The following is a 23,172-nucleotide window of genomic DNA, read 5'->3' as shown; positions in this document are numbered from 1 at the left end:
TGACAGTCCTGTATGGACCCAGTAAATTCAATTCTGGGAAGGCCTTAAATATTTCACTCCTGTGATTTTCCTGAATAAAATAACAGAGCTCAGTTCTGCGTAAGGTTGATTCCTGTATTTTTTCCTTCTTGTGCTCAGAGCACCTAGTATATTTTATTTTGTCGAACCAAAATAAAACATTTAACTTGATTTATGAAAAATAAACTCAATTCTTTTAAAATTTAACATTTTAATTAGAACCAATCCCTATGGTCTATTATTCAATGGAAGCTCAGATAGGCCAAGTGGAATGAATAGAACGAAATATTAAACATGTCTGTATAAATCAACATGAAAAGGTATTGAAGGTATTGCAAGTTATAAACTACTAAGTACAGTGAGAGTTCAGTATTAAACATTTCTCTAAATTTTATATATATTCATGTAGTGTTATTTTTGCAATTATGTTTTGGTTTTACAATATAAAAACAAAATCAACACATTTCCAAATAATGTTCAAAACACATTTATTTACTAAATCACCTGACATCGACATCTGAGATAATTTCAACAAAATGTTTTAAGAAAAAATTGTGGTATACATCGTATTTGTCTCTAGAAAAAGTGTCTTATTTACAAATTGAGGAACAAAGATATTTCTTTTAATTAAAAACATATTCATTATGCAGTGCTACCATAATAAAAGTGAATATCCCAAGAACAGCTCAAGTATCTTGTGAAGTATTAAGAGGTGAACTGTTTTTTTTTTTTCAATCATATTCAGAAAATCTTATGTGTTTACTTGCTTGTTGAGTCTTTGCCAGTCTAATCTTTTCGGCTTTGGTGATTAACTAAAGAGAAATAAATCAGAAATTAGAGTGCATTGGATACTAAAAAAAACAAAAAACGAAAAACAAAAAAACACCAAAAAAAACCACATACACACACACACAAAACTACGACTAGAAAAAAGTTCACAGCTATCAGCTTGAATGAAAATTTTTTAAAAACAGCAAGAAGATGACAAATGAGATAATTATGCTCAGGTCAAATCAATTACAAATCAAATCTGTTATTAAGGCTATTGACTATTTCCTATTTCTTATACCCTAACATAAACTGTTGAATATATTTAAGGAAGGCAAATGAAATTACACAGAATAAAGAAGAAGACTGTTTAAAATGTCTAAAATATTCCAAAAGCCTCCTTGATTAAAAAAAAGTTAAAATATTAAACTTTGGAGTAAATGCAAATCTTTTCCTCTTAAAAATACAGATTCTAATGGGTATTCATTTAAATAGCTTTAAAGTGTTTGGTACCATAATGGCCATTGGAAGGAATTCACTTTTAGAATAAACTAAAAACCTATTATTCATCATTGAGGTGAATTAAAATCCAAAGATGTTTAGAACTCTATCATACCCATGTTGCTGTTCACAAATTTTATAAATTCTGCCTTTACCTGCTGAGTATCAGTAATTTATACAGAAAATAATTCAAATGTTTTAAAAGCCAAAGAGAAATAAGCTTCATTATGCCTCTAGTAGCTGTTATCTATTTTTACCAATTTGCTCAAAATAATAGGGCATACTACAAAGATTTAGGCTAGCAAAATGACTAGGAGACATCCCTTTTGGCAGACTTTTCTTTCATCTTCCTGATCTTTCGTGAGACATCACTAATTTTATTTACTTGTGTTTAACATATTATTTTCGTTTAGTTTTTTTGAGACGGAGCCTCGCTCTGTTGCCCACGCTGGAGTGCAGTGGCATCATCTTGGCTCACTGCAACCACCGCCTCCTAAGTTCAAGTAATTCTCTTGCCTTGGCCTCCCAAGTAGCTGGGATTACATGTGTGTGCCACCTGGCTAATTTTTGTATTTTTAGTAGAGACAGGGTTTCAACATGTTGGCCAGGCTGGTCTCCAACTCCTGACCTCAAGTGATCCACCCGCCTCAGCCTCCCAAAGTGCTGGGATTACAGGCATGAGCCACTGCGCCCGGCCCCATAATGTGAATATTAAGAGCCATAATTTTTTTACTTTTACTCAATTATGGGCCAAATACAATACTATTGTAGTATTTTCATTGGGCTGTCATGCCAGTAAGGTATTTATGTAACCTTCTGGCAGATTCACTGATGTTCTACTAGTTTTTTTCTAAGCAATTACCATTAATTACTAAGATGCTCCTAGTACTCCAACTACACTGGTCTTCTAGTCCCTGACAGTCTTCCCTTATGGTCTGTGCATTTTCTTTGCTTCTGCCTGAAAAGCGATACTTCTAAACTTTACTGGGGCTTACTCGCTCACTTCCCTACGGGTCTTGGCTGTAACATCACCTTTGCAGACAGCTTTCCAGACAACCTCAGCTGATATAACGCTCTCCTGCAATACACTTTGTTTTATTTTTCTGTCTAGCACTGGTCATCACCTAAACTATATGGTTTATCTGTTCGCTTCATGAAAGTAGAGGACTTTGTGATTCATGGCTTTACCCGAGGTTACAAGAATGGTGCCTAACACAAGGCACTCAAAAAACATTAGTTGAATTAACTAGCAAACAAGTTGGCTAAACTAATTATGGTCTACTCCTTTTTTCCAACAAGCTTTGCACAGCACTTACTTTGTGTGGTAACCTCCATTTCATTTCACAAGAGTCAACTTGCTACTTCCATAGCTACTTAACAAACTGTGTTAACAACAATCCTGACATCATAACTGAGTTGTGTTCCAACTCAATTGAAGAAATTTCCTAGTCAAAGATGAGCTCTAAATTTTTAAAATGAAAAATAAATGATTTATTCCTAGTTTAACAAATATATAAAATCTAAATGAAATTTCACAGCAATTAGAAGGGTATTATTTAACAAAGTGACTTCACTTCAGTTACCAGTTCTGAATTAGTGATTTTAACATTTGAATAATCTCAAACAGGCTTTGAAATTAACACCTCGTATCCCTGAAAGAATCCTTGGGAAGCAGAGGAGGCTTCCCCACCACAGCAAGTTCAGTCTCCTTTCAAGGAAACAAAATTCACAAAGACCAGTAAGACACCTCCCCACAAATCACAATAAATTCTGGGCAATGGAAGAAGGTTGATGAAAAATACTTGCCTTTTAACTTAAAAAAAAAATTTTTTTTTTTTTTTAAAATAAATATGACCCCAAATCAACAAGCTTAGATTACAGGAAATAGGACTTTTAAAGTGCTCACCTAACAAAAAAGGAAGTTCATCTTTTTCTTTTTTCTTACACTTTTATAATATCATTTTGAGTGACAGAAAAATAAAATTACTGAAAGAGGGGCTTGCTTTTTTTTTTTTTTTTTGAGACGGAGTCTTGCTCTGTCGCCCAGGCTGGAGTGCAGTGGCACGATGTCGGCTCACTGCAAGCTCCGCCTCCCGGGTTCATGCCATTCTCCTGCCTCAGCCTCCCCAGCAGCTGGGACTACAGGCGCCCGCCACCGTGTCCAGATAATTTTTTGTATTTTTAGTGGAGACCGGGTTTCACTGTGGTCTCAATCTCCTGACCTTGTGATCCACCCACCTGGCTGGGGCTTGCTTTAAATTATTTAAGCTTGTTTGTATTACCTACTGACTATCTTAGAGAAAGAGGAATAAAGCTTATCGTTGCTATAGGAAACACTATGCATAAAGTCTCTCCATCTTATCTGTGGAGCTTCCTATCTTTAGAAACTACACTCTAAATATGTTGTGGTTTTACCATTACGATAATCTTTCTATAATCATTTGCCACCAAACTACAAGACATAGCAGCCAGAAATCAAGATTGTTAAAGTATCACTAGTTAAAAAGAAAAACTCTAAATTACAATTATGTATCCTTGTGAGAAAAATAATTTCACACATTTTGAAATCTAGAGAAATGACTTTTTCCTCCCAACCTAAAACATAGTATACTCAGTAAATCTTTGTTAGGTAATAGCAAAGCTAAGATCATTTTATGACTACCTATACTGACTTTGGCATTAAATGTTCAAAGAAAGTTTAGTCTAAAAAAACAAAAATGAATCAATTACCTTTTCAGTGCCTCTTTTCTTTTCCCGAGGCTGATTAAGTTTTGCCTGTCGATCAACCAAAATCTTCTGCCAATACCTTTGTTCGTGATCACCTTAAAAACAAACAAAAACTCTGATGGATGAAAAGAAGAACACATCTGAAAAACCATATTCAAGGCATTACATTCTCAATAACAGAACTAGAACAGTTTTTGATTATATTTAATGCCACTTTATACATATTACAGAATAGAAATAAAATTATTAGTTTCGCTAGGTGCGGTGGCTCAAACCTCTAATCCCAGCACTCTGGGAGGACGAGGAGGCAGGATCACCAGAGGTCAGGAGTTCGACAACAGCCTGGCCAACATAGCAAAACCCCGTCTCTACTAAAAATTGCCTGGTGCAGTGGCTCATGCCTGAAATCCCAGCACTTCAGGGGGCCAAGGCATGCAGACCACCTGAGGTCGGGAGTTCAAGACAAGACCAGGCTGACCAACATGGAGAAACGCCGTCTCTACTAAAAACATAAAATTAGCTGGGCAAGGTGGCACATGCCTGTAATCCCAGCTAACCTGGGAGGCTGAGGCAGGAGAATCACTTGAAGCCGGGAGGCAGAGGTTGCACTGAGCTGAGATTGTACCATTGCACTCCAGCCTGGGCAACAAGAGCGAAACTCTGTCTCAAAAAATAAAATAAAAATATAAAAATTAGCCAGGCGTGGAAACACATGCCTGTAATCCCAAGTACTCAGGAGGCTGAGGCAGGAGAATCACTTGAACCTGGGAGGTGGAGGTTGCGTTGAGATCACACCACTGCTTCCAGCCTGAGAGACAGAGTGAGACCAAAAAAAAACAAAAAACAAAAAACAAAAAACAAACAAAAAACAAACCTAGTTTCATTAGCCAAACTCAGAAAATGTTACCCACAATAAGGATGGTTACAAAAAAAAAAAACTTCTATGAAGTTTTACCAGAAAGGATCTCGAGTTTCCAGCAGTGTTTCTTGCTAATTTCTGTATATGCATTTATTACAGCTTGAGCATCCTCAGGAGTTTTAAATCTAGCATGGCATTCTGTATCCCCTTCTAGCAAATCAACATAAAGAACTTCTGAGATTGCTGCCAAAGTATCCTGCATTAGAATTAAGTAGAAAGACAAAATTTAAAATGTTTCACAATAATTATAAAACTATTCCAATGGTTATGCCAAAATATATTATGTAAATAAAGCATTTTGCAGACTAATGAGGAGCAAATATCCTTTATCAAACATTTCTTGTAAAGCATGTTCTTAAAAATAGATTTGAATAATATCAACTCTAACAATTTATTTTCCTTTATTTTCTTGAAATCACATCCTTAAAATATGAACTAGAATGGGAATATTCTATAAGGACAACAATCCCCAAATCAGGAAGGGTTCACATCTGGTAGTAGTTAGTATAAGGAATAAAATTAAAAAAAAAAAAAAAAAAAAAAAGGATTAAGGGAGGTTCGTTTTTACTCACCTGCAGAAAATCACTATGACTTTAAAATATGTGTACAAATCACTCAACTTTTAATAACAACTCATGAAAAACAGTTTTACTGAACCTAAGATACTAGGTTTCCAAATTGTTTAAGAGCTCTTACTTTCTGAAAAAAAATACCTAAGCAACCTCTTCTGAACAAGTTGTGGTCACCCAGCAAGGAAAAGTTTTACCTACACTGCCTGCTGTGAGGGCAAATTAACCAGATTCCTGCATTCTTAATCAACTTTTTTTTTTCCCTCACAGCAGGTTTTACAGAGTATACAATGCATTTATGCAGGAATGTTACACTAATTCCTAATTCATCAACTTCCATTCACAAAGCTAAAGAAATAACTGGAGATTCCTAAATGGGGGAAAAAAAATCTTTCTTATCTTGCCTCACTTTAGTTTTAACCTACATTTTCAGGATACAACTAATTTAGATTATGTTCAAATGTTGAATTTTTAGATGTTTGATTTATGGAAAGAATTGAGCAATACCTGGGAGTATAATTTCATCATAGAATAAGACAAGTTTATCAGTTAACAATAAAAAATATATAATAAAATCTATGAATTTCTAGAAGCCAGGGACTAGATCTTAACTCAACCCAACACTCAGCAAACTAGCACAAAACAGGCATTTAGTAACTGTTTGCCAAATTAAAAAAAAAAAAGAACTGCAGAGACATATACTTGCTAGTCCTTCCCACTTCTTTATCTAATTAATTAGTACCAAATTTGGATATAAAGCAAGTAAAAAATTCAGTATTGTTGAAATTTCAATGTATTCAGTACTAGTAATGAGGTTTATAACTGACTTCTGAGCATATTCAATTACTACAACTCAAAAGATATTTACTAAATATCCATTATAATGTCAGGCTAATCTCTTGATTTAAAACCCTCAGAATTTAAAACCCATAGAAGGACAAATTAGCCTAGTAATCACATGGGCAAGTCACAGACAGCTGTAACCACCATCACAGCTCAGTTTTTGTTTCAGCAAAATGTAAGTAACTACTAACTGGATTAATGCAGGGATTGATTTTATGATTTTGATGATCATAAATGATGAATTTGTAATTGATATAGTTACCATTTAAATAATAAAAGTTATTTAATGAGTGATTACAAATAACTGAGTAATTTTTTTTATTAAATGTTTTGCAATCTGATTAACCAGAGCAGTATTTACATCCCTCAATTTTCAGCTGTCTCCTGAAATGCAAGCTGGTAATAGCAATTTGGATTTGGCCAAATCCTTCACCAGTATTGGAAAGAGAATCAAAATTTGTTTCTTAGTGACAGCTATAGGATTGTAGGACAGCATTTCAGATAAGGAGTGCTTACAGATAAACAACCACCTCAATGATATTCAAGTTAAAACCTGTGACTGATGAGTCTATGTAAAACCAAAACAATATACTAAGTGATGATAAATGTCAGTATAAGAAAATACTTAAAATATGTGGTATGTTACAGAGCATTTCACACTTTTTAAAAAGAAAAGGATTGACTTAAATGGGTCACAGGCAGGGTAAGGGTAAATAAGATACGGTACTCTCACATAAAAGTATATACTTTCCCTAACAGAAAGAAGTATTGCTACCAGTGTAGTATAAAAGGCTATAGAAGATAGACTGTACAAAACGAAAAAAAGATTATAAACCTGTGTGTACAGCAATTTGTAGCGTAAATTATATAGAACTATGGGTTTTTTGGCACATGTGTGAAAGATTTCTATAGGTCTTCAAAAATATTTTACACTTTTCTATAATTACAATTTTAAAGATAATCAGCACATAGGTAATACAAAAAAAAAAAATCCGTGCCAATAAAAATAAGCAAAAGTTTTCCTATTAAAAAAATTTTCCTATAAAGAAGGATGTTTAAACTGTGCTTACTATAAAATGAACTCAGTGAGGAATTTCAGTCTCTAGTTTTTGCTTCAAAATTAAACCTAAGAGTTACCATGGAATTAAACCTGTACAGGTAGTTTACCATAGAGATACAAATTCTAATTTGATTTGTTTTATCTTCCATATTCAAAACATTATCACACAGGGAAGTTAAGAGAAGAAAGGAACAAATACCCTAGGGGCTCAAAATCATTACCCGGACTTGTTTCCTGCCAGGTAGAGGCTCTGTGCTAATGATCTTCACAATCACTCCACTCACGAACTGTGGTCCTGTTGCATTAACTTTCTCCTGGGTGGGACACTCTTCACTGTTGGCTGTTGATTAGAAGAGGAAAAAGACCAGCACTAAATCTCTTACACTTAACAATTTAATACTTGGAAGGACTATCTTAGAATAATTCCTGAGGCAGATTTAAATAATTTAAAACGTATTTAATTTTAACATAAACAAAGTTTATTTTATATGTCATACTGCTTATTTCAAAATACCATGAAATAAAATCCAGAAAGTTTTATTATTCTACATGCAAACTGTTACTGCTAGAAGAGCACTGGTAAAGTCTTTAAGTTTGCCCCTTCTCCCTGCACAAAGGAACAGCAAATTTTAACTCAATAAAGTTAAAAAAAAATTATAGGATACTGTTTTAAATACATTATTATTCCAACGTGAACATCATTTATTTTTACAAGAAATGATAATTTAAAATGTATCCTAATTTTGGATTCATAAGAATTTTGCTTTAACTTATTCCTGTTTGTGGTTCATACTACAGAATGAAATTACAGGTGAGAAACTACAATCTTCATTGCTACAAACTTGTTCAGTCTACAAACTGCACTCATGTGCTTAAATGAAAACTGTAGAGAAAACTCAAGTTATTTAAAAAATTGTTTTAAATGAGCCTTTTAAATGTTCCTATATCAAGAGTAAATAACATATCTGGATAACTTAACAAATCAAGAATTGTTCTAATAATGACACAGAATAATCAAGTTTTTTAAAATTAAAGTTTATCTTGTAACAACTCAGAGATAGTATTTTCATATATAAGTACATTATAAGTCAAAACTATCAGTGATCTTTACTTTTTTCATTTTTCATTCCAGTCTTTTGAGGTACTCCACCGTCTGTTTCCATTTCTGACTCTGATTTTATTTGGGATATTGTTTTTTTTAAAGAAGCCATGCTAGCTTTTTGTAGCGCTAAATACTCTTTTTTCAAATCCATCCATTCGCTCCTGCAAGGAAAGAAATGAAATAGTGATAACAGACGACTAAATATAAAAAAAAATATAAAAATAAAATGAAAAGTAAATATGGGAATATCTAAATATATACATTCACAATGACTTGGAGTAACTCCTCCACCCAACTTTCTTGTTTCTTTAAACACATATTCAAAATATTTCCTGGGTTCTAAAGACATTTAGCAAATAAGCTAAGGGAGTTCCTCTTCCCCCAATATTCAGATTAAATGTTTTAAGATGGCCAATTACATTTTTGAGTGTGTCTGAAGTATTTTAATTTATAAAAGTAAAATTTTAGCATCGATTCCTTAACTAGTAACATTTACTAAATCAGTCATCTCTGTGGGAAAAGCACGAGATTAAAGATTTGTTAAACTGCTTCCAATTTGAGAGATAACATTCCTTAGTATTTACTTGAATCAAAAAGAATTTCTAAGTAGAACAAAACACCCCATGGAAGCAATCTATTTATTTACATACATTTAACATGTAGATGTTTCTTCAAACAGCTAGAGTTCCTCCAGATAGAAACACAATGCCTCTCTTGGCTTAGTGGGAGCACTCATTGTTACCCTAATCTATGCCATCAAACAAGCAGATAGATTTTCCTTTTTTTTTTTTTTAAAGAGGAAGATATCTTGTGGTAATGGTTTTAGCTGTTAACATTGACATCTGTATACTTCAAAAAAAAAAAAAAAAAAGGATCCAGACCCACCCAGGATCATACATTCCCCAAGAGCTGATACATTAAAATAACAAAAGGCCCTTGTAATGATTCTCTGAGATAAAAAGGCAAAAGGAATTCAGGAGTTAAGAATAGTATAAATAGAAGTGGCTGAAGTCCCTGCCTTTTACCCTTCTGGAGGAGGACAGGAATCTTTGGGAACTAATTCAGGAAGGTAAGGAAATATTTTTCTTCAAAAGGTATGCCATTTTGTTTTCTTTCTCCTCAGCTTTAACTACTCTCAAGTCCAAAGAAGTTGTATGTTGGTGGGCTCCCTTCAACTTTAACATGGAAGTGCTTTCTGTGACTTTAAAATAAGTAAGTGCTTCCATGTTTTAGTAGGAGTGAATCCAACTTACTTCTCCAAAACAGAACATGCTAACTTCACTCTCCTTAAGAGGTTGGGGATCCCCTTTGCTTTAACATGGGGGTACCTGCTGTGTGAAACAAAAGTAAGTGCTTCCATGTTTCAGTGGAGGTGTCTCCAAGCCAGCACACCTTTTGTTAATTTTTTTTGTTACTGTGTTTCAAGCTTACTAAGCTTGTTACAGGTTAAAGGATTCTAAGTTTGTCCAAGACTGGGCTTCCCACCACTTAAACGTGGATGTACTTGCTTTGAAACTAAAGAAGTAAGTGCTTCCATGTTTTGGTGATGGTAAGTCTTCCTTTTACATTTTTATAAGGTTTTTAGAAAAGGATTTTATTCTCGTTTATTTAAGCTTTATTTTGTATTTTTAAGTCTGTTAAGGTGCCCTCTCTACTTTAACATGGAGGCACTTGCTGTGGTATGACAAAAATAAGTGCTTCCATGTTTGAGTGTGGTGGTTCCTACTTAATCAGCGATTGCGTTAACGCGCCCACATTGTGTGCAGTTCTTTGCTACAGGCCACTACTGTTGCTAATATGCAACTCTGTTGAACACAAATTGGAATTGCACTTTAGCAATGGTGATGGATTGTTAAGCCAATGACAGGATTTAAACCACAGACTTACTTTGATAGTACTCTTAATGGTATAACTTCTTCTCCCATTTTATGTCTCTCTTTATGTTTTTTCTTATGTTTCCTTTTTGTTTTTAAGAGAGAGTTGTCTTTTAGATCTCCAGTATCCTTCTCCTCTTCAGTAGAGATTTCTATATCTTGAAATAAATAAAAAAGCCAGTTAAGACTTGCGGCTGTGAAAAGGGTGAAACAGAAGCTTAATTTATCTAAATAAAACCTTGCAGTTTACCTCTATTTTCCTTGGAAGCTTCTGAAGGTTCCTTAATGATGTCTTTCTGAATAATTTTCTTTACTTTTGATCGGGGACCCAGGGACTCTGCATCTTCAGAGCTGCTTCTCTTCCTCTTGCCTGTTCTGACTTCAGGTAAGCTCGATGCTTCAACTCTGTCCCGCTTTTTCTTTTTTTTTGAGGATTGCTTTTGGGGTTCAGTAGACTCAATGTCAGAGCCCTCAGATGTGGGCCTGGATCTTTTCATTTTACTGATGCTGGTGTTGCTTGTGTCCATATTTTCCTCTTTGGCTTGGACATTGTCTTCCTTTTTCATTCGGCCCTTCTTCTTCTTTTTCTTTTTCTTCTCTTCTGTAAAAGTGCCATCATTAGTTCATCTTACTTCAATTACATCTACTTAAATATTGAAAAATACTCACCCACAACTCTTAAGGCTGGAATGGGCTTATTTTTCACTGTTTTAGGAAATATGCCAGGTTTTCTTGGTGCTTCTTCTGGTGGGTTGTTAAGAAACTGAAATGTTTGAAAAGAAGTTTTACTATTTTAATACTTGTTATATCTATACATTTTTTTTTTCTAGGATCTGGACCTACCTCAATTGCCTTTGCTGCTTGTTCTTTTGTTTCAAATTCCACAAACGCAAATCCCTTTGGATCTCCAGTAGACTTATAATGTGGTATACTTATATAAACAACATTGCCACATTTCCCAAAGACTCTTTCAATCCAGCTGTGATTAACATTTTTGGGAAGTAACTCCTGTGATAAATTAAAAGCAATATTAAATAGTTTTTCGCAATGCTTATATTTTCAGAATGTCAATAAATTTTTAACTTGATTACATTGTTTCTGTGCCAGTTTCTGACTGGGGACCCGGGCTCTTAAGCTTACCACATACACTGTGCGCTCATCCTCATCTTTTGGTCTTTCCCCTAGAGGTTTTTTCCTCCTGATTCTGGTGCCTTCCAAATCAAGCTTTAAAAGAGTATTATTACATTAATAAAACTATAATATAGTAATATAATGATCATTACATTAATATTATTTATAAACTATAATTATACAGTAACGGCAGTCATTCTTAATTCTTACCTCTACGACAGCTGAACTTCTTAATGCTCTGGCAATTAACTTCCCATCAGTAGTCAATTTTTTCATTTTGTTAAAAGACACAAGTAGTGATATATCAACATCTAATGAAAATGAAAAAGTTAATAATTGTGTTAGTGTACACTATCAGCAGGATTAATTCAATCTGGTACAATTTAACCTGCCCCTCAGGCCGGGCTTGGTGGCTCATGCCTGTAATCTTAGTACTTTGGGAGGCCAAGGCGGGTGGACGGGGGAGTTCAAGATCAGCCTGGCAAAAAATTAGGCTGGGTGTAGTGGCACATGCCTGTAATGCCAGCTACTCTGGAGGCTGAGGCAGGAGAATCGTTTGAACCCAGGAGGCAGAGGTTGCAGTGAGCTGAGATCACACTGCACTCCAGCCTGGGAGACAGAGACTTTGTCCATTAACAGTATTGTTGTGTGAGGGTCTAAATGGTATTGCGTATTTGGCATACCTAAAATGTCACATTTTAGTGTATGTAATTGCAGATTGAGATTTTACTGCTTAGCAATATCCAGACATTCAAAGAGGATGTCTGGATCCCATCCTATTAGAAACAAGCACATGGTTGGTCATTTGAAATTTATCAATTGGGGACAGTGGCTCAATGCCTCTTATCTCAGCAATTTAGAGGCGAAGGTAGATCTCTTGAGCTCAGGAGTTCGAGACCAGCAACATGGTGGGACCCCATATCTACTAAAAATGCCAGAAAAAGAAAAAGCAGGCCTGATGATGCTTGCCTGTGTTTTCAGCTACTGGGGAGGCTGATGTTGGAGGACAGCTTGGGTGGGGCTAGGGGGTGGAGGCAGGGGCAGAAGTTGGAGTGAGCAGACATGGAGCCAGTGCATTTCTTGCCTAGGGAAAAAAGATAGACCCTGCCTCAAAAAATGTGAAACAAAAAATAACATTGAGCTAGGTGAAATGCCTTCTTGTATGAACTAAAGTATAGCACTCTCATCTCGAGTTACGCATGATAAATGGTTATTGAAGCAATTAAATCCCAAAATACTTATAAGCTTTGATATGAAACTGCTTATTTAATATAGCCTAAACTCTTACCAACAGTCTAAATATTTAGAAGACTGTCATTCACTAAATAAAAATTAAAACAGATGACAAGGAACATACTTGCAGAAACGAATACATACATTATAGAATATACTATTTTAGGCTGGGTGCAGTGGCTCACACCTGTAATCCCAGCATTTTGGGAGGCCGAGGTGGGCAGACCACGAGGTCAGGAGTTTGAGACCAGCCTGGCCAACATAGTAAAATCCCATCTCTACTAAAAATACAAAAATCAGCCGGGCATGGTGGTGCGTGCCTGTAGCCCCACCTACTCGGGAGTCTGAGGCAGGAGAATCACTTGAACCCAGGAGGCAGAGGTTGCAGTGAGCTGAGATCATGCCACTGCACTTCAGTCTGGGCAACACAGCAAGACTCCATCTCAAAAAAAAATATATAGATATATTATTTTATAAATAAATTTAAAGGCAACCACATCTAAAAGTTGGTTCCTTTACTGAAGCAAACTTACATCCATCTCTAGATTTTTCTATCTGTTCTCGAAGAAATCTATCCTTGTGAAGATTTGCATCCCCAAACCAGAAGTCCACTTGCTTAGCAATATCTGCAAGCACCTGTTTAACTCGTGACCGTTTCTTTTTTTCAACTTCTTTTTTCTTTTCAGTGCTTTCTTCTTCCATTACCTTTTTTTGATTTCCACTTTCAGTTTCCATTCCTGTGAAATATAAGAAAAAGAGGTAAATATTTAAATAACCACAATAGCTAATATAGTTAAATATTTAGATTAGCCTTTGTCTGAGAGAATAATGGACTCACATTTGGCTGTGAGAAGACAAACAGAAAATTTATATTTAATAAAGTAAATTAAAAAAATAATTTACCTCCGATGTTAGGATTTTATTTTATTTTATTTTATTATTTTATTTTATTTTATTTTATTTTGAAGGAGTCTTGCTCTGTCCCCCAGGCTAGAGTGCAGTGGCGCGATCTCGGCTCACTGCAATCTCCGCCTCCCGGGTTCATGCCATTCTCCTGCCTCAGCCTCCTGAGTAGCTGGGACTACAGGCGCCCGCCACCGCGCCCGGCTAATTTTTTTTTTTTTTTTTTTTTGTATTTTTAGTAGAGATGGGGTTTCACTGTGGTCTCGATCTCCTGACCTTGTGATCCGCCCGTCTCGGCCTCCCAAAGTGCTGGGATTACAGACGTGAGCCACCGCGCCTGGCCTGTACCTTTTAAAATGCAGGGCCAGATTATCCTAGAATAATACAACAATTACACCTTTATCTCACTAATTGCACTTTTAAGGCAGTAAGTGAAAAGTGTAAGATTAAGGGACCTGCACACTCTCCATTGCAACAATCTACCCGCCCACCGCGCCCCGCCCACCACCCCCTGCCCCAGAGAAGTTTTATTGGCTTTTTTTTTGAGACAGTTTCCTTCTTGTTGCACAGGCTGGAGTGCAGTGGCGCGATTTCGGCTGACTGCAACCTCCACCTCCCAGGTTCAAGCAATTCTCCTGCCTCGGCCTCCCGAGTAGCTGGGACTACAGGCACACGCCACCATGCCCGGCTAATTTTTGTATTTGTAGTAGAGACGCGGTTTCACCATGTTGGCCAGGTTGGTCTTGAACTACTGACCTAGTGATCCACCCGCCTCTGCCTCCCAAAGTGCTAGGATTACAGGCGGGAGTGGCCGTGTCTGGCAATTTTGATTTTTAAAACGTTAATTTCTGCTTTCTAGGGGCAGAATTCAACTGGTAAGCTGTAGAAATAAGCCTCTTCTCTTTTCTTTGAGGCAGTCTTGCTCTGTTGTCCAGGCTGGAATGCAACGGCGTTATCTCAGCTTACTGCAACCTCTACCTCCTGGGTTCAAGCAATTCTCCCTGCCTCAGCCTCCCGAGTAGCTGGGAATACAGGCGCCACTGCCACCACACCCAGCTAATTTTTGTATTTTTAGTAGAGACAGGGTTTCACCATGTTGACCAGGCTGGTCTTGAACCCCTGACCTCAGGTGATTTCCCAGCCTCAGCCTCCCAAAGTGCTGGGATTATAGGTGTGAGCCACCACACTCAGCCATAAATCAGCCTTTTCAAGTGGCCTTCTCATCCCAGTGTTTATTTCTGGGGCAGCAATTTCTAACCCCCTCCTTTCTCAAGTTCCTTTCAACATCTCTTCCCCTTTGCTCTGTCAGCTCCAGCCATACAGTCCTTCTTGCACTTCCTGAAGCTCACCCAGCAATGTCTAACAGGGGTTTTTAAACCTGTTCTGAGACACATATCCCCAGAGATAACACAGCTTGCTCTCCTACTTCAAGTGTTTATTTAAATGTCACCTTAGTGAGGTCTCCTCCCACAACCATATTTAATAATGCAAATTTCTGGATACATACACAGTAACTCCCCTGCCTTATTTCTGTTCGTAGCATTTATCATGTTCTAAGATTACTATCACTACTATGCAATTTATTTCTTTATTGTTTATCCTTCCTAGAAGGTAAGATCAATGAAATCAGAGATTTTTGTCTGTTTTGTTTACTGATATATTGTCAGTCCCTGCCACATAGTCACTTAAAAATGTGTTGTTGAATGAATTGAATCAGTAGTGGTTATATGAGCAAAGGATTAATATCAGGCCTGGGATAATACAGGCTGCTTGAGAATAACCTCAGTCTCCCATAATACAGTCTTCTTGGAAATTGGAGAGACTAATGGGGAGTGTTATCTGTTTCCCATGTTGCACCTGGTTTGGAGCAGCTATTAGATGGCATGGAGGCCTTATGCTTGTATGACCAGAACAACAGATCGATAGGCAAAAGGGGTTAAAGCTTTTATGTGTTAAAGTGCCCTAAATACACCATGGTCCTTTTCTAGGGAAGGCATACATGCCTGCTGTGGGTAATGGGAGAAAAAAGTAAATGGCTTAGTGGCCTCTGGTGGGATGAAAAAGCGGCATCTACTCTATCTTTTGCCTTGTATCTTTCTTTGGTAAACAGTATTTGCATCTCTTGAGTCTGACTGCTGGTTAGAATCTCTAACTGCTAAAGTGATGCTGCTGATAGCAACAGAAATAGAAAATGTGTTTCAAAGTGGTATCTAGGAAGAGGGTACAAAGCCCTTAATGCATTTTACCTCAAATCTCCAACTAAACATGCATTCTCATCAAACTCAACAGAAGAACGTTTTGTCGTTTTAGGCTTCAGTAGATCAATCAAATACCAATTTTGAAATTATACAAGTAATGACATATTTAGGTGATGCTAGCTTAAGACATAAAACACAACTACAGGTTAAAACAGTGAGGTGTCATCGAGTACCGCACAACCATGTTCTTCACCTCATGCTCTTTACTTCAACCCATCTGGTCAGGCTTTCCTCCTCACCATTCTAGAGAAACTACAAACAAGTTCCTGAATGTGCTCCACTGTCTACGTGACCTCTCAGCAGCAAATGCAGTTGGTAACTCCCTTCTTGAAAATATTTTCTTCATATAGCTTCCAAACTGGTTTCCTCCTTTTCAATTTCCTTTTGCAATCTCAGTTTCTCAATTTCCTTTTACCCTATCTCTTCTACTGTGCCCTACACCTTTACATGATGCCTAAATTGGAGTCAGTCCTGGGCTTCCTTCTCATTTACACAGTCATTGTTTCTGAGGAACCTGGCTTTAAGCTCATTGGCTTTATGCTGAGGCTTTACAAATCTATCTTCTCTCATTAGCTCCCCATTCCAATATTCAACTGTCCACCTCACACCTCCACTAGTTTATCTAAAGGATATCTCAAAATAGGACTCTCAAATGCTAAGAACCCCCTCCCACCAATTTTCCCTATCTCAGAAACACCAATTACAAAATTGCTGAAAAGGCAAAACTCTTAAAATCATTCTTTTTTTTTTTTTTTTTTTTTGAGACGGAGTCTCAAACTCACTCTGTCACCCAGGCTGGAGTGCAGAGGCACCATCTTGGCTCATGCAACCTCCACTTCCTGGGTTCAAGTGATTCTCCTGCCTCAGCCTCCCAAGCAGCTGGGACTACAGGCATGCACCACCATGCCCGGCTTATTTTGCATTTTGAGTAGAGACGAGGTTTCACCATGTTGGTCAGGCTAGTCTTGAACTCCTGATCTCAAGTGATCCACCTGTCTTGGCCTCCCAAACTGCTGGGATTACAGGCATGAGCCACCATGCCCGGCCTAAAATCATTCTTAATTTCCCTTTTCCTTACACCTCATGGTCAATTCATCAGTATTTCTGTTAGCTCTAACTTTAAAATATATTCCAAATATGAATAATTATCATTTCCTCCATCATAAGCACCTGGTCCAAGCTACTACTGTTGTCTGAACAACTACAAGAACTTTATTACTAGTCTGCTTGCTTCTAATCTTCTTCCCTTAGAATCAATTCTCCAGGTAGAATTTATCATTTAAATATGTAAATCAGATCATGCCAATTCCTTACACAAACTCCTCCAAAGGTTTCTTTTTTTTTTTTTTTTTGAGATGGAGTCTCACTCCGTCAACCAGGCTGGAGTGCAGTGGCGCGATCTCGGTTCAATGCAATCTCTGCCTCCGGGGTTCAAGCAATTCTCCTGCCTCAACCTCCCAAGTAGCTGGGACTACAGGCATGTGCCACCATGCCCGGTTTTTTTTTTTTTTGTATTTTTAGTAGAGGCAGGGTTTCATCATGTTGGCCAGGCTGGTCTCAAACTCCTGACCTCAGGTGATCTGCCCGCCTCGGCCTCCTGAAGTGCTGAGGTTACAGGCATGAGCCACTGTGCCCGGCCAGGTTTCTATTTTTTTTTTTTTTCTTCTGGAGACAGAGTCTCGCTCTGTTACCCAGGCTGGAGTGGAGTGGCACAATCTCGGCTCACTGCAACCTCCGCCTCCTGGGTTCAAGTGATTCTCCTGCCCCAAGTAGCTGGGATTACAGGCTTGCGCCATGACACCCGGCTAATTTTTGTAGAGATGGGGTTTCACTATGTTGGCCAGGCTAGTCTCGAACTCCTGATCTCAAGTGATCCACCTGCCTCCGCCTCCCAAAGTGCTGGGATTACAGGTGTGAGCTACCGCACCCAGCTCAAAGGTTTCTTATCATACTCAAAATAAAGTCCAAAAACCTAACTATGATTGACTAGACCCTATATAATCTGGCCTGGGGATCTCTCTAAAGAACCAAAAGATGGTTATGTTTGGACTGAGCCTGTTGGCAAGAATTATGATAGATGAAGTTAGAGAGATCCCCAGGCCAGATTTAAAGAACCAAAAGATGGTTATGTTTGGACTGAGCCTGTTGGCAAGAATTATGATAGATGAAGTTAAACATGCTAAGACCTTTCCCACTTCAGGGCCTTTGCCCTTGCTGCTCCCTTGACCTTCCCTACCATATCTGTATGGATTACTACCTTGTACACTTAGGTCTCTGCAAACATCACTTCTTAGAGAGACTTACTCTTTCCACTCAATCTAAAATATTCTCTCCCTGCTGACCTTAACTCTGTCCACCACCTCAGTCACTATTTTTTATCCTTGTATCCTTTTGTCACTACCTGGAATTATTACTTTACTTTATTTTTTATTTTTTATTTTTTGAGATGGAGTCTCTGTTGTCCAGGCTGGACTGTAGTGGCACGATCTTGGCTCACTACAACCTCCGCCTCACAGGTTCAAGTGATTGTCCTGCCTCAGCCTCCCAAGTAGCTGGGATTACAGGCAGCTGCCACCACACCTGGCTAATTTTTGTTTTTAGTAGAGATGGGGTTTCCTCATTTTGGCTAGGCTGGTCTCGAACTCCTGACCTCAAGTGATCTGCCCATCTGGGCCTCTCAAAGTGCTGAGATTACAGGTGTGAGCTACCATGCCCGGCCTGAAATTTTATTGTCTATCTATCCCACCAGAATGTAGACACTATGAAGGCAGGAACTTTAACTTCATCAGTACCTAAGTATTTGCTGAATAAACAAACAGATTTAAAAGAACCTGTAAAATGTTAAGCATTTCAAATTCTTTGTAAGGTTGTGGAATGTAAATAAAATACAAATAGGCCAGGTGCAGTGATTCATGCCTATAATCCCAGCACTTTGGGAGGCTGAGCCAGGTGGATCACTTGAGGTCAGGAGTTCAAGACCAGCCTGGCCAACAAAATGAAACAAAGTCTCTACTAAAAATAACAAAATTATCTGGGTGGCCCATGCCTGTATCCTGGGAGGCTGAGGCAGGACAATGGCTTGAACCCAGGAGGCAGAGGTTGCAGTGATGCGAGATCGTACCACTGCACTCCAGTCTGGCAGACAGAATCAGTCTCCATCTCAAAAACAAACAAACACACACACACAATGTAGGCTATGATTATCACTACAGCAGGTTCTACTGCTAATTTTCTCTCTTGAAAAAACTAAGTTATAAAGGGCAGACTACCTGCTCTCCAATTCATTTCCTTGTCAAAGCCCTAAGGAAAAGTAGACAGAAATGTATAGGCGCGGAAAGCCACAATTTTTCCAGAAATCAGACTTTCCTTATCATTCTCATCTCTCAGCCCAAAGACCCTCCTTCATTCTTTTTCCTAAGGATTATTTTTGTGGCTTGAAGTATTTAAGCACAGAATGATTTACCTTTGATTTAGATTAAATAGCAAGGAACATAAGATATGGTATAATTTAGCTTCTTTATACATTGACTGTAGAGAATCAGGAAGTTACAATACTTTCGTTAGTCTTGATCCTCAAAGTCCATAATTCTCAATGTCCTGTGATAACAGGTATGTGTATTGTCACTCCACACATTCCAAATCAAACTCACTGTCTTTCTTATCCAGACCTGTTCTTTCTACCATCCTCAACTTATTTAAGGATGCCATATTCCACCAAGTTAACCAATCAAGCTACTTATTAGCTGTGTGGATTTTGAGGAAGTTACCCCATCTCTCTGTGGTCTATAAAATATGGATAAAAATCATACTCACATTATAAGGTTGTTAGCATTAGCCAAAATAATGTAAATAAAGCACTTCAAATTGCTAAGATATAGAACACAAGTAACCATTATTCTATCCAAACTCTTGTTAAATCCTATCAGTTTGACTTTTGAAATGGCTCTCATCTCCATCCAGTGTTTTCTACAACTACTGCTACAACTGTCACTAGAATATGCCAATAGTTTATAAACTGTTCTGTAGGTCATCCATTCTCAGCAGAAGCCTATGTATAACCCATCTAAAATACAGACCTGGTTTTGTGATGCTTCTGTCAAAACTTGCAACATTAGAAATTCCTTAGCACCTTCCCATAACATAATATGCAGTTTAAGAAAACATTGTTTAAAAAGAAAAAAAAAAAAGTAACATTTGGCCGGGCGCGGTGGCTCCCGTTTGTAATCCAGCACTTTGGGAGGCTGAGGCGGTGGATCACAAGGTCAGGAGATCGGGACCATTCTGGCTAACAAGGTGAGATCTCATCTCTACTAAAAATACAATAAATAAATAAATAAATAAATAAATAAAAAACCAAAACAAATTAGCCAGGCGTGGTGGCAGGCGCCTGTAGTCCCAGTTACTCGGGAGGCTGAGGCAGGAGAATGGTGTGAACCCGGGAGGCGGAGCTTGCAGTGAGCCAAGATCGTGCCACTGCACTACAACCTGGGCAACAGAGCAAGACTCCAAAAAAAAAAAAAAAGTAACATTTAAGTTGTTTTAAATGCAGAATAAAAGCTACTGGGTAATAATACCAGTAACTTTATATACATTTTTGTAAATCCTCACAATCCCACTAGGTAGCAGTTTCTTCCATCTTCTTAATATAAAAACTCAAAAAAGTTATGTGACTTGGTCCAAGCTAGCTAAGTAAGTTATCCCAAGTATGTTTGATCCCACATTGTCTACCTTTTGGTAGAATTTCCTGCAATTTATCACCATGGACTCTATGTTCTGACTCAGGAATTCTTAATCTGAAGTCCATGCAACTTTGTCTGGACAAGAATTCTTGTGGGCTCCATTAAATTGTAAATAATACATTTTAAAGATAAGGTAAAATTAAGACTCTTGTACAAATATAAAATGGAATACATGGTAAAGATTTAAGCACAGTCATGGGTTGCTTAATGACAAGGACACATTCTGAGAAATGCATATTCAGGTGAGTAAGTACATCGTAGGGTATGTAGTTATTGTATGATGTACTCACCTACAAACCTAGGTAGTATCGCCTACTATACACCTATAATCTTATGGGACCACTGTCATACATGCGGTCTGTCGGTATGCGGTGCTTGACTGTAAATAAAGGAATCACTTAAGTGTTAAAAACCAGTTCAAAGAAGAATTTAAAAAGCAGGTACGGCCGGGCGCGGTGGCTCAAGCCTGTAATCCCAGCACGTTGGGAGGCCAGGGGCGGATCACAAGGTCAGGAGATCAAGACCATCCCGGTTAACACGGTGAAACCCCGTCTCTACTAAAAAATACAAAAAACTAACCAGGCGAGGTGGCAGGCGCCTGTAGTCCCAGCTACTCGGAAGGCTGAGGCAGGAGAATGGCGTAAACCCGGGAGGCGGAGCTTGCAGTGAGCTGAGATCCGGCCACTACACTCCAGCCTGGGCGACAGAGCCAGACTCCGTCTCAAAAAAAAAAAAAAAAATGCAGGTACATAGGCAATCAGGAACGTTGAAATAAATATTAATAAATACTGCTCAGAATAATAATTAATTGCATCTTTACTGGATAAACTCATTTCCATGTTGTTGTAGCGGGTTACATGGTTGAAAAATAGTTCAAAGACCATCCTGGCTAACACGGTGAAACGCCGTCTCTACTAAAAAATACAAAAAAATAGCCAGGCGAGGTGGCGGGCGCCTGTAGTCCCAGCTACTCGGGAGGCTGAGGCAGGAGAATGGCGCAAACCCGGGAGGTAGAGCTTGCAGTGAGCTGAGATCCGGCCACTGCACTCCAGCCTGGGCCACAGCGCGAGACTCCGTCTCAAAAAAAAAAAAAGATCACGAAAGACAGATAAGCTGGAAGACTTGAGTTAGACAAGACACCAAGTCATTTGTGTGTGTTTGCTATTTAAAGTATTTCGTAATTTTTCCTGAGGAAATTATATGCGAAATGTTTGTTTGGAGACGGAGCCTCTCTCTGTCGCCCAGGCTGGAGTGCAGTGGCGCGATCCCGGCTCACTGTAATCTCCGCTTCCCGAGTTCAAGATTCTCCCAACCCGGCCTCTTAAGGGACTATAGGCGTGCACCACCACTCCCCGCTAGTTTTTTTGTTTTCAGTAGAGACGGGGTTTTGTCATATTGGCCAGGCTGGTCTCGAACTCCTGACCTCAAGTGATCCGCCCGTGTCGGCCTCCCAAAGTGCTGGGATTACAGGCGTGAGCCACGGTGCCCGGCCTCACAAAATGTTTTAATAGGTACATACACGTTTTCCTGAGAAGCTAATCCATAACTTTTATTAAGTTTTCAAAAGCGTTTCACAACAGGTTAAGAATCATTGTTCTAGTCACTGCTTACAATTCAAGTCCCTCAACACGTAGTGGCCTGTGTCTTCTGCTTTGTCTGAATCTTCTCGTCTAAATTTCCTTACTAAATTTTCAAGGCCCAGGTTAAATGGCATCTTACTCTTTGAGATGTTCCACCACCCTGTGTCCTCTAATTAACTGCCTCCTCATTTGTTTTCGCTTAATTTTTTTTGCTAACGCACTCTGCACACCGTATCTAGCACATGTTAGTTCCCTTCCATAACTAGATTTTTAACTCTTTGAGGACGATGGCAGAGTCCTGCAAAAGAAGATGATAATTTTAGAATATAAATCCTCACGTTCACTATCCTCTGGCAGCCACAAGTCAGCTCCAATCTGCGAAATACTGCACTGTCTTTACTGACTACTGCTTCTCTCGGCACCCGTACTTCCACAAGGACAACGTCATAGGCAGGGCGCGCCCCAAACCTCCCCATGCTGGGCCCCTATGCGCCCCTACTCTCTGAAAACGAGAACTACAAGTGCTGCCGGAAGACTTTTGCGCGTGCGCATAGATAACTAGGTCAAGGAACTGATGGGTGTGCAGGCGGGAGGCGGGGTAAGGACGACAGATGATAGAGTGGACCGCAAGAAAAAGGACGGAGAGTTAATCAGACGTCGCCCAAGCTGTGCGACCCTATACGCCGCTTGTAACTTACTCCGTTCAACTCCCAAAATACAGGGTCAAGTACTGCGGCCTTCAGCCCTTTCCGTCTCCCGATCCTGATAGTCTTGGTTACTTTCGCGTCATAGGATGAGCGACAACGTTCGCCGGTCCCGGTCGAGAAAGACGGGCCCGAGGCAGTGCGCACGCCACCTACGTCACAGGCGAGGTGGTTCCGGGAGGGCGGGGCATCGGAGAGCGCGGCCGGCTGAGAGACTCGAAGCCAAGGAAGAATTTGATTGGC

At 38.7% G+C, this 23,172-nt stretch overlaps 1 protein-coding gene across 6 annotated transcripts; it reads right to left on the bottom strand.

Annotated features, from left to right (window-relative positions):
• Positions 1–489: 489 nt before the first annotated feature.
• Positions 490–23,089, bottom strand: LARP7 (La ribonucleoprotein 7, transcriptional regulator). Of its 6 annotated transcripts, none has more exons than XM_007999573.3 (13): positions 22,924–23,089; positions 13,279–13,482; positions 11,723–11,823; positions 11,522–11,605; positions 11,225–11,389; positions 11,051–11,144; positions 10,632–10,982; positions 10,395–10,539; positions 8,517–8,668; positions 7,627–7,745; positions 4,970–5,129; positions 4,018–4,109; positions 490–830 (listed from the first exon to the last, which is right to left on the bottom strand). In XM_007999573.3, the coding sequence occupies exons 2-13, from the start codon at positions 13,478–13,480 to the stop codon at positions 750–752; spliced, it is 1,746 nt and encodes a 581-aa protein (XP_007997764.2). In that variant the 5' UTR covers positions 13,481–13,482; positions 22,924–23,089; the 3' UTR covers positions 490–749. The 6 variants fall into 6 exon arrangements, with proteins under 6 accessions (XP_007997764.2, XP_007997766.2, XP_072873652.1 ...); XM_007999575.3 differs by having other exon boundaries at positions 13,451–13,482; positions 22,924–23,053; XM_073017551.1 differs by having other exon boundaries at positions 13,382–13,482; positions 22,924–23,049.
• Positions 23,090–23,172: the final 83 nt, after the last annotated feature.

This window comes from Chlorocebus sabaeus, chromosome 7, assembly GCF_047675955.1.
Source record: "Chlorocebus sabaeus isolate Y175 chromosome 7, mChlSab1.0.hap1, whole genome shotgun sequence".
Classification (NCBI taxonomy): domain Eukaryota; kingdom Metazoa; phylum Chordata; class Mammalia; order Primates; family Cercopithecidae; genus Chlorocebus; species Chlorocebus sabaeus.
This window is presented reverse-complemented; position numbering and strand designations above follow the sequence as displayed.

Bases quoted from the DNA above. Each gene is read 5' to 3' on its own strand.
- LARP7 (XM_007999573.3), bottom strand. From the start codon at position 13,480: ATGGAAACTGAAAGTGGAAATCAAAAAAAGGTAATGGAAGAAGAAAGC. The intron at 11,606-11,722 runs GTAAGAATTAAG...ACTCTTTTAAAG, and splicing joins GAAGTTCAGCTGTCGTAGAG to CTTGATTTGGAAGGCACCAG. The intron at 4,110-4,969 runs GTAAAACTTCAT...TTTGTTTTTAAG, and splicing joins GAAACTCGAGATCCTTTCTG to GTGATCACGAACAAAGGTAT.